Consider the following 13,004-nt stretch of genomic DNA (forward strand, 5'->3'; position numbering starts at 1 on the left):
TTTTCTTTGCAATCGCTCATATAGGACATTTATTGCTTGCCTCTCACCGCTCAGTGGGACGATGATGCCAGCCTGGCCCACCCCTCAGAGCTTGAGGTCCTGCAGCCTGCAGGCCTCTACCTGGGGGCTCAGTGGGTCCACACAGGGGCTACACCCGGCCCAGCATGCGTGCGATCCACCAGTTGCAGGGCATGATGATCCGGCAGATGACCCTGCCGCCCTGGTAGCAGTAAGGGTAGGGGTAGTAGCCCAGCAGCGGCTCGCAGACCCGCCGGCAGTAGCGGTTGGCGCGGCGGCACTGTGCGCAGCAGTAGCCCCGCTCGTCCCACAGTGGGTGGAACTCCAGCCCATTCTCTGTCTGTGGGAGAGAGTCAGTTGTCAGTGCAGCCTGGATGCTGCTGGGTACCCCAGCACGTGCCTCCCCATACTCACATAGTCATTGACAGGCAGGTCCTCTTCTGTCAGCTGCCGTGCCCGGCGTTTGGGTCCTGGCAGGGCAGTCTCCGTTCCATGCTCACTGTCCCCATCCAGCCAGCTCTGGTCATCCATGAGCAGCCTGGTGTCATCTTCTTCTGTTCCTTCCAGGCCAGCCAGCTCCGGAGCTGTGGGAAGAACCCATATTTATAAAGGCCCATCTTGGACCCTGTGAGGCAACATCATGCGGGGCACTTTCAACCCTTCTACAGTATCTGCTGGTTGTTTGGAAGGATAGAGTCATTACATTCAGGGAAGACCTCTAAGATCATCCAGTCCAACCCCAACCCATCCCCACCATGCCCATAGTCACATCCCTCAGTGCCACATCCCCATGGTTCTGGAACACCTCTGGTGACCCCAACACTCCCTGGGCAGCTGTGCCACTGCATCACTGCTCTTTCCAAGAAGAAATTTCTCCTAACATCCAACCTGATGCCTCCACAGCTACTGAGGAGGGAGGTGTCTTGGTTGAGGTTTTAAAAGAGCTCATTCTGATAGAAATGGCTTAGAGAGAGTGGGTAATTATACCAGCGGATCTCAGAGGCCACAACCTCTGATAGGATCGTGTGGCAAGCAGCTGGAGGTGGCAGCCCTGTTGTGTGATTAAGAGGCGGATGGCTGCTCCTGCTCTGATGTTCATGTGGTGATAAGAATTTAGGTGTCCCAGTTTCCAGCAGCGCTGGCTTCCTCGCAGGTACAAAGGGGTTTTCTGCCTTGTTATGAGGGGGGAGGCCACTTTACAAAATGCAGAACGGTGGGGAGCCAGGGGAGATGAACACTTCACAGAGGGAACTGTCAGCCCATGCTATTACATTGGCCATATTCCCTCTTGGTTGTGGCAAGCACTGGGCTCATGTCTGAGACTTGCAGAAGGAGTGGGATAGTGGGAGAGGGGACATGGTAGGTGGCAGGGCTGCTCCCAGTGGTCACCCTGCAGGTGTATGGGGGAGGATTTGGCTCCTTGTACCTGCTATGGGCGTTGGGTGGATCCAGTAGATGGTCACGTTTCTACAAATGTTAAAAATCTTGGAGCTCTTCAGGAAATCCTTGTTCTGAATGGGTTTTTCGCCAGGCACCCAGACCATGGACTGCTCAAAGTAGGTGGTGGTGATTTCTTCACCCTGAAGAAGAGTCAGATTTGAGAGCAGTGTGGTGATGGACCCTCAGCCCAGCTCAGCACCCCTCTTCTCCTTACCTCAGTGCACATCTCCACTCCAAGCACATAGATCTGTCTGCATCAGACCCTGGATTGGGGTCTCAGCAGGTTCACGCCTGACCAGCACCACCCCACTCTCACCTTCCTCCCTCCACTGTGTTGCAGAAGCCTTCTCCTTTGCGGTCCCCACCATCTGGATCAGCCTTCTGGAGCTCCCCAGCTCGTTTAAAACCAAAGATTAAAACATCTCCTCTTCTGCTTTGCTCTTACTACTTAATTTCTCTCTCCTTCTGCTCCCGATTTTGTGATCGAATGCTTTAATTTATTCCTCGCAGAAATTCTTTGCACGGCCGTATTCTGTAATTTATACCACATGTCTCTGCCGTTGCATTATCCCATGGTGTGTTTTGGCAGGCACTTAGGGAGGAGATATATAAAGATTATTGGATGGGTCTGTGCTGTGCTGTCTGCCAAGGCGGCGCAGTGGATGGTGCCGGTGGTGGCCCATAGAGCAAGCTGGCAAATGGCTTTTTTTCCTCTCCAGAAGGTGTCTGGAGCTGCATTTTTCTTTTATAGAATTTCCCCATATGGCTTCAAGAAGTCTTACTCAAGAGCCAGCAACACCTGACCGATTTTGAGTTGTTTGCAGCATTTTGCTAAGTGCCGTCCCATTGGGAAGGCGGCCTGGCAGTACTGGGGCTCCAGGAGGGATTTTCCCCAGTTCATGTGGGGTTTTTTTTACCTCCTTTTGTGCTTTCCCCTCCAAACTACAGAGAACCAGGGGAGGGAGGAGAGCAGAGATTGCTGCTGAAGGCACCGATTGTGTGTTTCCCAATTTCTCTCAAGGCAGCCAGGCTCCCCAGAAGAAATGGTAGATCTTAAATCTACATTTATCTCCCTGGGTTTCACATTTCAGCTCTCTACCTGGGGCAATGTTCTGCTAAAGACTGAAAAGTCGTATCCGTTTTATGGCGGTAGCAGGAAAGATCTATTAGCTTCTTATGGCATAATCAAAGAATCTGTGTCTCAGAATTTGGGTCATGATTCAGGGAAATGTTTCTGCCCACACTTTATTCCAAACACATGTTCTGCTGGCACTTAATTTGCCGTGGCTTCTGGGAAGGGGGGATTGAACTGACCCTCATCCTGCAAGTGGGCAGGCTTGAGGATGGGGCACATCTGCTGACCTCACAGAGCCAGCACATCCCCCTCTAGAGTTCATCTATGGAGGTAGCACTATTTCCATGCTGCACATCAGGCGTGCACCTCGTCCCAGCAAGATGTGGTGGGTGATATTTAAAGGCACATCTGCAAAAGGGAGGCTTGTGGAGGCTGGGGCCATGCTGGCACACCATTTCTTTGTGCAGGATGGTGGCACTGCTTGGCCAGGCTGCATGCAAGTGGCAGAGCGCCTTCTCAAATCGCATTTTGTAAATGCGGCTGCTCTTTTAAATTCATTACTTCTGCCTCATTCTGCTGGAGAACAGGAGGCTCAGTTCTCGGAGAAAGCAATTTGATTGACTTTTTGGTGTTTGCTAATCCTGAGCTGCCTTGCGACCTTTTGACTACAACAGGATTATTGTTCTTGATCTTCGGTATTGTGCTGAGAGGTTTTTGTCCGTCGGCTGCCTAATCCCATCTTTTTCGACTTGTTGTTTTCAGAAGCAATCCTCCGCAGTAAGATCATTTCATGGAGCAATCACAACTCCTTATTTCTCTATCGCAGCCTGGTGCAGTGGGGCTGCAGTGACAACGCTGGGTGCCCCACAGATTTGGGTCCTGCTTTACCCACATACCTCCAGCTCAGGAATCTTGGCCTCCGTAGTCTCAGGTATGACTTTGGTCTGAGTTTTGATGAAGCACTTTTGAAGTCCCACAAAGAAGATGCCGGTTATTCCCTATAGCACCAAAACAAAGAGCAAGAAAGCAGTCACGGCGTAGCAGGATAAATAACAGCATCCTATGGGGAGTACAGCTGGATCAGAGCTTAGTCATATTTTTCCTGTTGATGTTTTTGTGCATACTCTGCTCAGCAGCAGTGCTAAGATGAACTAACAGATTCTCCTAAGGGATGTTGCATTTTATGGTTTGGGAGAATTGGGCTTTTCACAAATATTTTAAGGCAGGTAGTCATAAAATTCCACTTTGCTCCCCCTTTCCTTATAACTATCACGAGCTCTAGTTACCATAAATAAAAGTATGCAGAAGAGTATTTGACCGTTATGGTTATATGAACATTCAGCCCACAGTTCCTGCTAGGCTATTAGCTGAAAATTTTGCCATATGTCACCGCACAAGGTATTTCCCTACAAATTTTAATTAGGTTTCAGAGAGAGCCTACAACATTGTCACAAGGTTTTAATGCTCTCCAGACAGACAAATGTACTGGGTTTGGGTAGATTTATGATGATTGCATTCCTTTGCAGGGGTAAATCCAATAACTAGGTCTCGCTTTTAAAATGTATTTTGCTGGAGCTGAACCTTGCCACTATTAAAGCTTACGTAGGCACACATCTCCTCTCCTTTGAGAGTACGCCCAGGTGGTCTGCACATGGGGATTGCACTCTCTGATGCAGAACAAAACCATCCTGGAGCTTGCTCCAGCAACACCGCAGCATCCTAAGGGATCCTCTTGTTCCTATCAGAGCTGGACTGGGAAGCACATGTTGCATTTTAAGCACATGCTGGGTACCATCCCATTGGGGTGCAGGGTACTCCCATAGAGCATCCCCATAGCTCACAGCAAGGAGATGGGGTCTGGGCAGAGCTCCCCACATAACCGTGCTCACTCACATTCTTGAAGTCGTGGATCTCCAGGATCTCCTCACTGCCATTCCCACTCCTGAAGGTCTCCGTCCTGGTCAGTGGGTCGATCTCCATCACAATTTTCTTCTTCTCACCATGGCTGAAGAAGGTGTGCTCCATGTCGTAGACCTGAAAGGGACAGAACCACACTGTCTGAGCCCCCACTGCCTTTCTAGTCTTTCTTGTACCCCTGCATGGAGAGGCAGCTCCCAAGGCGGAGGGGCAGGATGGAGTCATGTGCTTGGCTATGGGATAATGGAGAACCTGAATAGGAACAGGTGAACATGGGGCTAGAGGATGCTCATCCCACACCAATTTGTGATAGAATGATAGAATCATTACGGTTGGAAAAGACCACTAAAATCATGCAGAACCATCCGTGAATCCATCACCAGCATGCACACTAAACCACATCACTCTATGCCACATCTCCATGGTTCTGGAACACCTCCAGGGACGGTGACCCCACCACCTCCCTGGGCAGCCTGTGCCAATACCTCACCACTGTTTCTGAGAAGAATTTTTTCCTAACATCTTATATTTATGTTCCAGACTGGACTAAAACCCTGACTAAGGGACTTTGCCATCCCCTGTCCCCAGCTCGCTGGCTCCATCTCTGTGCCTTCTGCTTTCCCTGAGAAGTGCTTCCTCCTGTCTTGAGGAGGTTGGGGATCGCCTGCAGATCAAAGCCCTCCTTGAGGGCTTCTGAAGAGCTGCTGAGGAGCTGCAGGGTGTCACAGCCTGCTCCCTGGTGTGCTCATCCCCGCAGGGGGCCGGGGGAGCAGACCTCTCCTCCCTGCGCAGCAAGCCTGGCAGCCCTCCCGGCTCTGCGGACGCCAGGCCCTTAAAGGATGAGTAGTGGCAGATGCTGTTTGAAGCACAGAAGTGATCCTGCTGGCACAGCGAGAGCTGAGCAGAGTCTCTTTTCCCAATCAAATAGCAACGTGCAGAAGCAAAGGGCTTGTGCAAAACCTTTCTCAGGGTTTTCCGGGTCACCATTTTGCTACTGCAGGAGGATGTTGTGGTGCTGGAGCTGGCTGAGCAGTGCAGTAACTACTGGGTACCTTTGCCCCTGGTAAAAATGTGAAGAATGATGTGCTCCTTGGCAGTCGCCGGCATCTCCTGTTAGTCAGCAGGAGGCTTTTATAAAGATATATATATATGTCAATAGACTTTATGGTATGGAAAAAGTAGTGCAGAGCCTAAGGTGGCTGGAAGGCTGCCTGCTCTGACTGACAGCGTGTGCACGGGGCCATAAATCAGCTATAGGAGGGTACAATCCTCAGTGGTACCTTACTCTCAAGTTCCTCTCCATTTACAAAGACTTATTCATGCCAGTGCTGTGGCCAAATAACCCATTTGGGCTTGGCTTGCCCTGTGCTGCTCAGAGAGATGTTTTATAGGGCTAAAAATGATTCTTGCTTGCCCATGTGAAATATGTCCCCATATGTGTCCGTGGTGAGTCCCTCACTGATGGTTCCTGCCTGTGCTGGTGATGCTGAGGCGATGCTGCCATGCTGTGGGTACCAGGGCTGATGCAGAAGGGCTTTCAGTGCTCCAGGTTCTCCCACGCTGCTGGTGGGGCTGTGGGAGCACACGGATGGCATTTTGATGTTGGGAGCAGGACTTTCCCCATCATCACTTTCCTTGTCAAGACAGCACAGGTGAAGCACCAGCATCACTTTTCTTGGCCATTTTTATGTCATTTGCATTGGCATAAATGATTTAAAATGACTTTAAAAGGGTGAATGCCCACGTGTGAGCTCTGGGTGGTCTCTCCCTTTGGTCACTTGCTACCAGCAGCCCCATCTCCACTTGTTTTAGCCACATTGCCTTTGGCCAGTGCTGGGATTTTCCTGTACCTGACCCCTTGCCATTCCCTTGGTGTCCAAACTGAGTCAAAGCCCATCCCAGGGTCAGCACCACCCCGCTGGCTCACACCGTGCTTCTCGAGGAACAGTGGAGACTTTATAAACGTCTTGGCAAGAGCCCGGCCTCACATATGGCTTTTATTGCTTCTATTTGCGGTATTTATTTCTATGTGCTGATAAGAAGACAAAGCTGCTACTGGCGCCTGAGGGTCCGCGGGTTGGTGAGGAGCGAGGGAAGCTCACTGTAGGAAGGGGGATGTGCACAGGAAATTTGGAGCTGTCAGGAGTAGGGAATGAAACCCCAGCACAGTGCACCCAGAGCCTCCCAGCTGAGCACTGTGCATAGAGGGAGTGGGGAACGGAGGAGCTCAATCCAGTTAGCGGGAGCTCCCTCTCCAAAAGCTAATCCGTCTCACCATCCCCTCGCATTGCAGACACATTAAAGTAAGAAATACAATCCATGACAATCAATCACCACTGCGTCCTGGCTTTCTCTCCTCTTTATGCGGTGGCATAATGACTTTTCCACCGGTTTCTGGCAAGATAATTGAAATGAAATGGAAAATATTTTCTTACTTGTCATAAAATTTGCTGCCCGTGAAAGAGAGTAACTTTAACTCTTCGTGGTGCAGCTCCGTACCCTTTAATTGTCAGTTAGGAGAGGAATGTGGTGACAGAGAAAAAAGCCAGCCCGTATAAAGTAAAAGCTAGTTATGAATAATACAAGGCTTTGTAAAAGTCCCCACAAATCCCTGTGGTGTAAGCAAATGCGTTTTGCAAACTTGCCTGGATTTCAGGATGCAGTTCAATTTAAGCAAGGAGGTTGGGGAGCTCAGCGCTCCGAAATGCTGCCCCATGGGCTGCACTTACTTGTCTGGGTGCTGGGTTCCACAGGTGTTTGGCACCAAAGAGCACGAGGATGAGAGCAATGAGCAGCACGCTGAAGAGCAGCCCGCAAACCCTGTACCTGGTGCAGGTCTTCTTTCGGGTCTTGGATGCTTCTGCCTAGATAAGCACAAAAGGACAATATCCAGAGTTCTGCCATCGCTCCCGGTGGGACGAGGACATGAGCACACGGGACGCACACTGCAAACTCACGTCCAGAAAGCGACAGTCCTCGGGGCCGTGCTGCGACGTCCCTCCCATGATCTCGGTGCTGGCTGCTCCCTGTACGCGAGGACGAGCTCTCGAGGTGGAGTTACGCAGCCTCTGGGCTGCACATGCAGTAAAGCTGGCTTCCTGCGGCTCCGATGACGGCTGCAGCCAGCATTCCCCACAGCCCGCCTGCCCTGGGGCTGGGACAGGAACACGGGTGGGCGAGAGGGGATGTCGGCATCTCGCAGAATGCGGGTGATTCCCATGTGATTGGAGATGAGCCCACGCTCAGCTCCACTGCACGGTGCCCATCGGGCCTCTTATGAGGTCCCAGTTAAAGACTCTGGGGCTTGACCTTCAAGCGCTGCCCCTGCCCCCTGCTTTTCCCCCTGCACCACCCTGGATGTGCTCAGGCTGTGCTAAGGCTCCCTGGTCTCCTGTGGCAGTGGGGATGTGGATACGGGCACAGCAGCAGTGCAGGTGTGCCCGTGGGCAGGCATCCATGTGTGTGCGAGTTTCTGCACACACATCCATGTGTACACATTTGCATTTGTGTGCACAAACATGTGTGTGCATGCAGATGTGTGCACATCCTGCCAGCACTGCAGGAATCTGAGCTCTCCCTGTGGAGGGCCCTGGCACCCCGCACTCACTTTGTGCGGCTCCTGCATCACCCTGCAGTTCAGCCCAGCCTGGAATTTCCTGACTAGATGTTTTTTTGTACTTAAGAACAATTTCCATTTGTGGAAATCATCCCATCTCTTCATGGAAATGAACCCATTTTGAGGAGGGCTTTCAGGATCACTGTGCAAAGTCTCTGCTCTGAGCAGGACAGCAGCTCCCTGGTGCGGAGGAGCTGGCACACTCCCTTTTCCCAAGCTGTCTGTGCTAATAAAAACCCCAAGTGCAGGGATGCGCTAATTAAAACTGCACTGAAAGGAAGAAAAGCCACGTTGAAAACCCATGCTTGCTTTTGCTCTGCTGAGAAGCAGAGGAAGAAATGGCAGCACTGGTGATGCCAGGACTGCTGCTGGCCCTGCAGCTGCTGCCAGCCTTGCATGCGGGTGTCTTAACATGAGAGGCTGATGTTGACAAGTGGGAGACAGCAGGTTATTTGGGGAGGGAAAATCAGTTGTTTTTTCATGGACAGCAAATTGCAGCCAGGCTTTGAAAACATCTGAAATAGTTTGGAAACCTGAGTGCAGCAAATACGTGCAGCCACTGCAGCTCTATTTCCACACGCTGCCTTTCACAGTGAAGTTTCGCCTCCGAAGCTTTTGTTCTGAAAACCCAAGGAAGTGTTTTGGACTGAAAACATTCTTTGTTTTGTTGTTTATTTTCTTCCCTGTCAAAATTACTGCTTCAGAGACAAACTTCGGAGCTGCTCTACTGAAAGGCGGTTATGATTACAGGAAAGAATTACAGCAGAGCCGTTAACCAGACATAATTGATCCGCATCGCAGCCATCTTCACAATATCCCCCACTCCAGGCGCAGGAAACACTGCAAATACCACTCATAAACCAAATTAGGCATTATTATTTTATTACTGTTGTAAGGTAAATGTCAAGTTTTTTAATGACAATCAGCACAACTCCGGCAGGAGTCAGACGGCTGAATTAACTTGAAGAGGTGAGAACCTCCCAGGGCTGGAAGTTAATAAAACTCAATAAATATCATCACACATGAGGAGCAGGCAGAGGGATGGGGCTCTCACACACCTCTGTTCTCCATAGGGAGCTGTAGTGCTGCCCAGCCCCACGTTCTGGGTTTGGTGGCAGAAAAACAGCTTCTTAGGGGAAAATATTCAATGGCTGTAAGATGACAATTAGGGTTTCTATAAGTGAGCAGCTCTGGTGTAAATCTCCCATTGGCGCCAATGAAGAAGGAACAACCACTCATTTTCTTCGATGCTAACGAGCGCCAGTCTGTATGATGGGGGGGAGGAATTTAATCGGATATGAACTGAGGAATAGAAGCAAGGCTGATATTAATGTGTGGCTAATTGATACCCAGAAGAACGTTTGGAATGATTAAAAGGCATCTGATTTCTGTACAGGACAATAAGAGGCGCATTGTCTCCTTTCCTTTCTGCACCTCTTGCTTCGATCCCTGTGTCTGGAAATGCCATACCAAGAAATTCCTCCCAGCCAGCACAGGGGTGTGAGAAGCAGGAATAAAAGCGTCCCCGAACCGCTGAGAGCAGCTCCCCGGAGCAGAGCAGCTCGGCCAGCAGCCTCCATCCAAAAACGAACCGTGATTAATGGGGTGCTCTTTGTTCTAATGAAAAACCCATTAAGGTCAGTGGCAGCATCTCGGAGCAGCACTAAACTGGAACGATGGAGACAGTAAAGTTAAAAATGAGCCATAATATTAATGTGGATAGTGAATTAATTGGGCAATTCCACAGGCAGTACGTAAATCACAGAGTTCCCCATGGGACAGGGATGCTCGTGGTGCTCACCATGGCATGCAGCCTCGGGAACCCCATACCCTCCAGCCACCACCACCTGGGGGCTGCCGGGGGTCTCCCCACAGGGCTGTGCCTCTTGCATTGGGTAGTCTTGGCTCTCTAACACAGCTCGTTAGCCACAGGGCTGATTGCTCTGAGCCCTTTCTGCTTCAAACGATCCCATTCTCTGCAACTTTGGGCAGATGAGAGGCCACGTATCTCCTCTTATCAACCTGCCACACAGGGCCCTGTTGGAGAGAGGTTTCGGTAATTGGCCTATTCATCATTCATTGTTTATCTTAAGTTCACAGCGTGGTAGAAAACTCTGGAGACACACTTGATTCAAGTTAAGGAACTTAATCATCGTGACAAAACCACCCGGGGATTTGAGCTTCATGCGTGTTGCTCTCAGCTGCAGAGGATGTTGGGGGCTGACAGCCCTCACTGAGGGATGGGACAGATGAGCTCACGACGGTCATTCCAAAGGAGCTGCTCAATGATTGCCATCAGCATGTGCCTCTCCTCGCTCACCCCATGAAAACCCCATGTCTCAGCACCACTCCGGCTCCCTCATCAACAGAAGTTATTAACAGGATGGAAGAACTTCATCCAAATGCTGGTTTAATCTTGATAAATAACTGTGTGGATGGGGCTCTGGGCAGCCTGATCTGGTGTGTGGCATCCCTGTCCACAGCAGGGGGCTTGGAGCTCAATGATCTTTAAGGTCCCTTCCAACCCAAGTCATTCTACGGCTCTATGACAATTTCATGCCTCTGTCCTACTAGATGTTCAATGTTTCTTCAGAAACACTTCCTCATGCTTGAGGCTCTCCATGCCTACAGGACAAATGCAAGCTGCATTGTACACCAGGCTCTGAGCATCTGGGATGCAAAGACCAACATCATAATCCCCAGCCATTTTAAGTCACTCCTCCCAGTAAGGAGCTACTTCCCATCAGGAGTGCTAAAATGTAATTGAAAGCTACACGTGTGTTGGTGTCACACAGAAAGCCATTTTATTTAAGATATTTTAAGTCTGAAAGGGTTGTTACGATTCAAAGCAATGTTGCAGAGCTGCTGCCAGATGTGTGCACAAGAGGATGATAACATTGGCTGCCTGTTGTAATGTGGGCATCTCTCAGTATGGAAGAAATTCTTTACTGGGAGGGCAGTGAGGCTCTAGTACAGGATGCCCAGCGAGTGTGGGGGCTCCAGTCCTGAAGGTGCTCATGTCCAGGCTGGATGGGACCCTGGGCAGCCTGAGCTGGAGGGGACAACCTTTCCTGTTGCAAACCCACACAGTTCTGGCTGCTCCCAGCACCAGCTGCTCCTGCTGGGTGTATGTAGGGAGTGGGGTGGGGGCTGCGGGGGCACTGCTTGGCTCAGAGGGTTGTTATCATGGGTAGGGAAGTCTGGGTACATGGGACAGCAAGAACTGGTGAGAGGTGACTGAGAGCTCTGATGTCTGCAGATGAGGTGGGCTGGCTGCAACCTGCATGAAGCTGAACACTGGGATTTGGGTTTGTGCCCCTTGGCCAGTGTGTGGGGATTCCCAGGAGAAGTCAGCTGCAGGGATCAGGTTCAGCACGTGTGTGCTTTTGTCCTCCCTAAAGAAAGCACATTTTTCTTGCTTACTGGGAGTTCCTGTTTGTCATTTTTATAAATCAGTGTTTATTGGCCTAATTATTGTAAATGCAGAGCCCAATAAAGGTGACTGTGATTGCAATATCTGGTAATGAATTTTATAACAAACCTGCTGAGCTTGAAAGCTGCCAGCAGGAGAGACATTATGTCAGGTTAATGACAGAGAGGAGAAATGCTCCCCACTATGCTTTTTCCAGAGCATGAAGGACCTCTGGGGGAGGCTGCTGAGGTCCTGCAGGGTCCCCTTGTGCTGCACCCCAAACCCTGTGCTGCTCCCCCATAGCTGTGTGATGGCACGTTAGGCATCAGGATGGGGAGGCACGACCCTGCCAGGACTCAGCCCTATGCTGGACATGTAGCCATGAACCAGCAGCACCCAGAGGCGCTCCTCTCGCTTTTTCAGTTCCCCATCTGCCTTAATCCCACCATGCAAATGCCAAACGTGAGGCACTGGGAAAGCAGCTTAAACAGCACCTAAAGCTAGCTCAACTCAAACTGCTGTAAATAGATTAATTTAAAAAAATCAATTGAGCTCTGCAGGGGCAGATTTTCCAATAGAGATGCACATCAGCACTCTGGTGTCTGCTCCCATCTCCTGCCCTGTTGCGGAGAACAATGTCCCCTCCCTGCCCTGATGCCCTCAGCTTGTTTGGCCACATGTGGGGCTGCCCCACATCCACCCCAGCCCACTCCCTGTGCATCCAAGAAGTGACTTTGCTGGGAAAGGAGTGCTGCTCCTGCAGTGTGGTGGTGAGGGACAATCATGGGCTGCTTGGGAGTGCTTAGGAAGTCCCATGTGGTGATGCTATTAAATATGATCACAAGCACGTCTGATCTCCGGCCAGCACCAAGCTCTGCTGTTTCCCAAAGTCTCCCAGTTTGGATCTGGATCTGCATTTCAAAGCTACAAATGCTTGGCTCTGAGCTCTCAGCCTGTTACAGCTGTCAGCTCTGTTGAGCCCGGGTCGGTGCTGTTCTTGGTCTGGTCTGTGCCACTGCAGGGATTGGGATGACTCTGCCAGTTGGGATCAGACCAGAGCATGGCTTCATGCTGCTCAGTGCTGGGCTGGCAGGGTTTGACTATCTTTTCCACCAGCAAGAACCTTGTAGAAGAGAAGAATGAAGTCTGGAAAAGGACATGTTTTCTCTTGAATAATGCAGAGAAATACGGAGGAGGAGGTTGTACAAATGTGATTTAGCCCTTTGTCCCTGTGTTATTTGCTCCCAGTCATGAGCGTGCCTCATCTGTGTCCCATGGGCTGGGGGAATTGCTTGCCCTCTGCAACGTGCAGGTGCTCGCAGGCACGGAGCCTTCTCTCCCAACTGCCACCAAGGGGCTTGAGCCGCTTGTTTTATATCTTTCATATTTGCTTGGCAGCTGCTGCGTTTGATGCTGCTCGATGTGAGAGCAAATTGCATTAACAGAAACATATTTATGGGGATGAGTTGAGGGGGAGGGAATCGTGCTCTGAGGCTGTTCGCAGAAACTGTGCTGAGCTCCTTGGG

At 50.6% G+C, this 13,004-nt stretch overlaps 1 protein-coding gene across 1 annotated transcript; it reads right to left on the reverse strand.

Annotated features, from left to right (window-relative positions):
* On the reverse strand, positions 1 to 8,153 carry TNMD (tenomodulin). The gene is given in 10 exon segments (XM_015860377.2): positions 1 to 358; positions 433 to 602; positions 1,445 to 1,598; positions 3,430 to 3,531; positions 4,427 to 4,567; positions 7,180 to 7,314; positions 7,408 to 7,586; positions 7,589 to 7,744; positions 7,747 to 7,806; positions 7,809 to 8,153. Coding segments are annotated over 10 exon segments (1,644 nt in total). The 5' UTR covers positions 8,146 to 8,153; the 3' UTR covers positions 1 to 148.
* Positions 8,154 to 13,004: the final 4,851 nt, after the last annotated feature.

The sequence above is a fragment of the Coturnix japonica genome, chromosome 4, assembly GCF_001577835.2.
Source record: "Coturnix japonica isolate 7356 chromosome 4, Coturnix japonica 2.1, whole genome shotgun sequence".
NCBI lineage: Eukaryota > Metazoa > Chordata > Aves > Galliformes > Phasianidae > Coturnix > Coturnix japonica.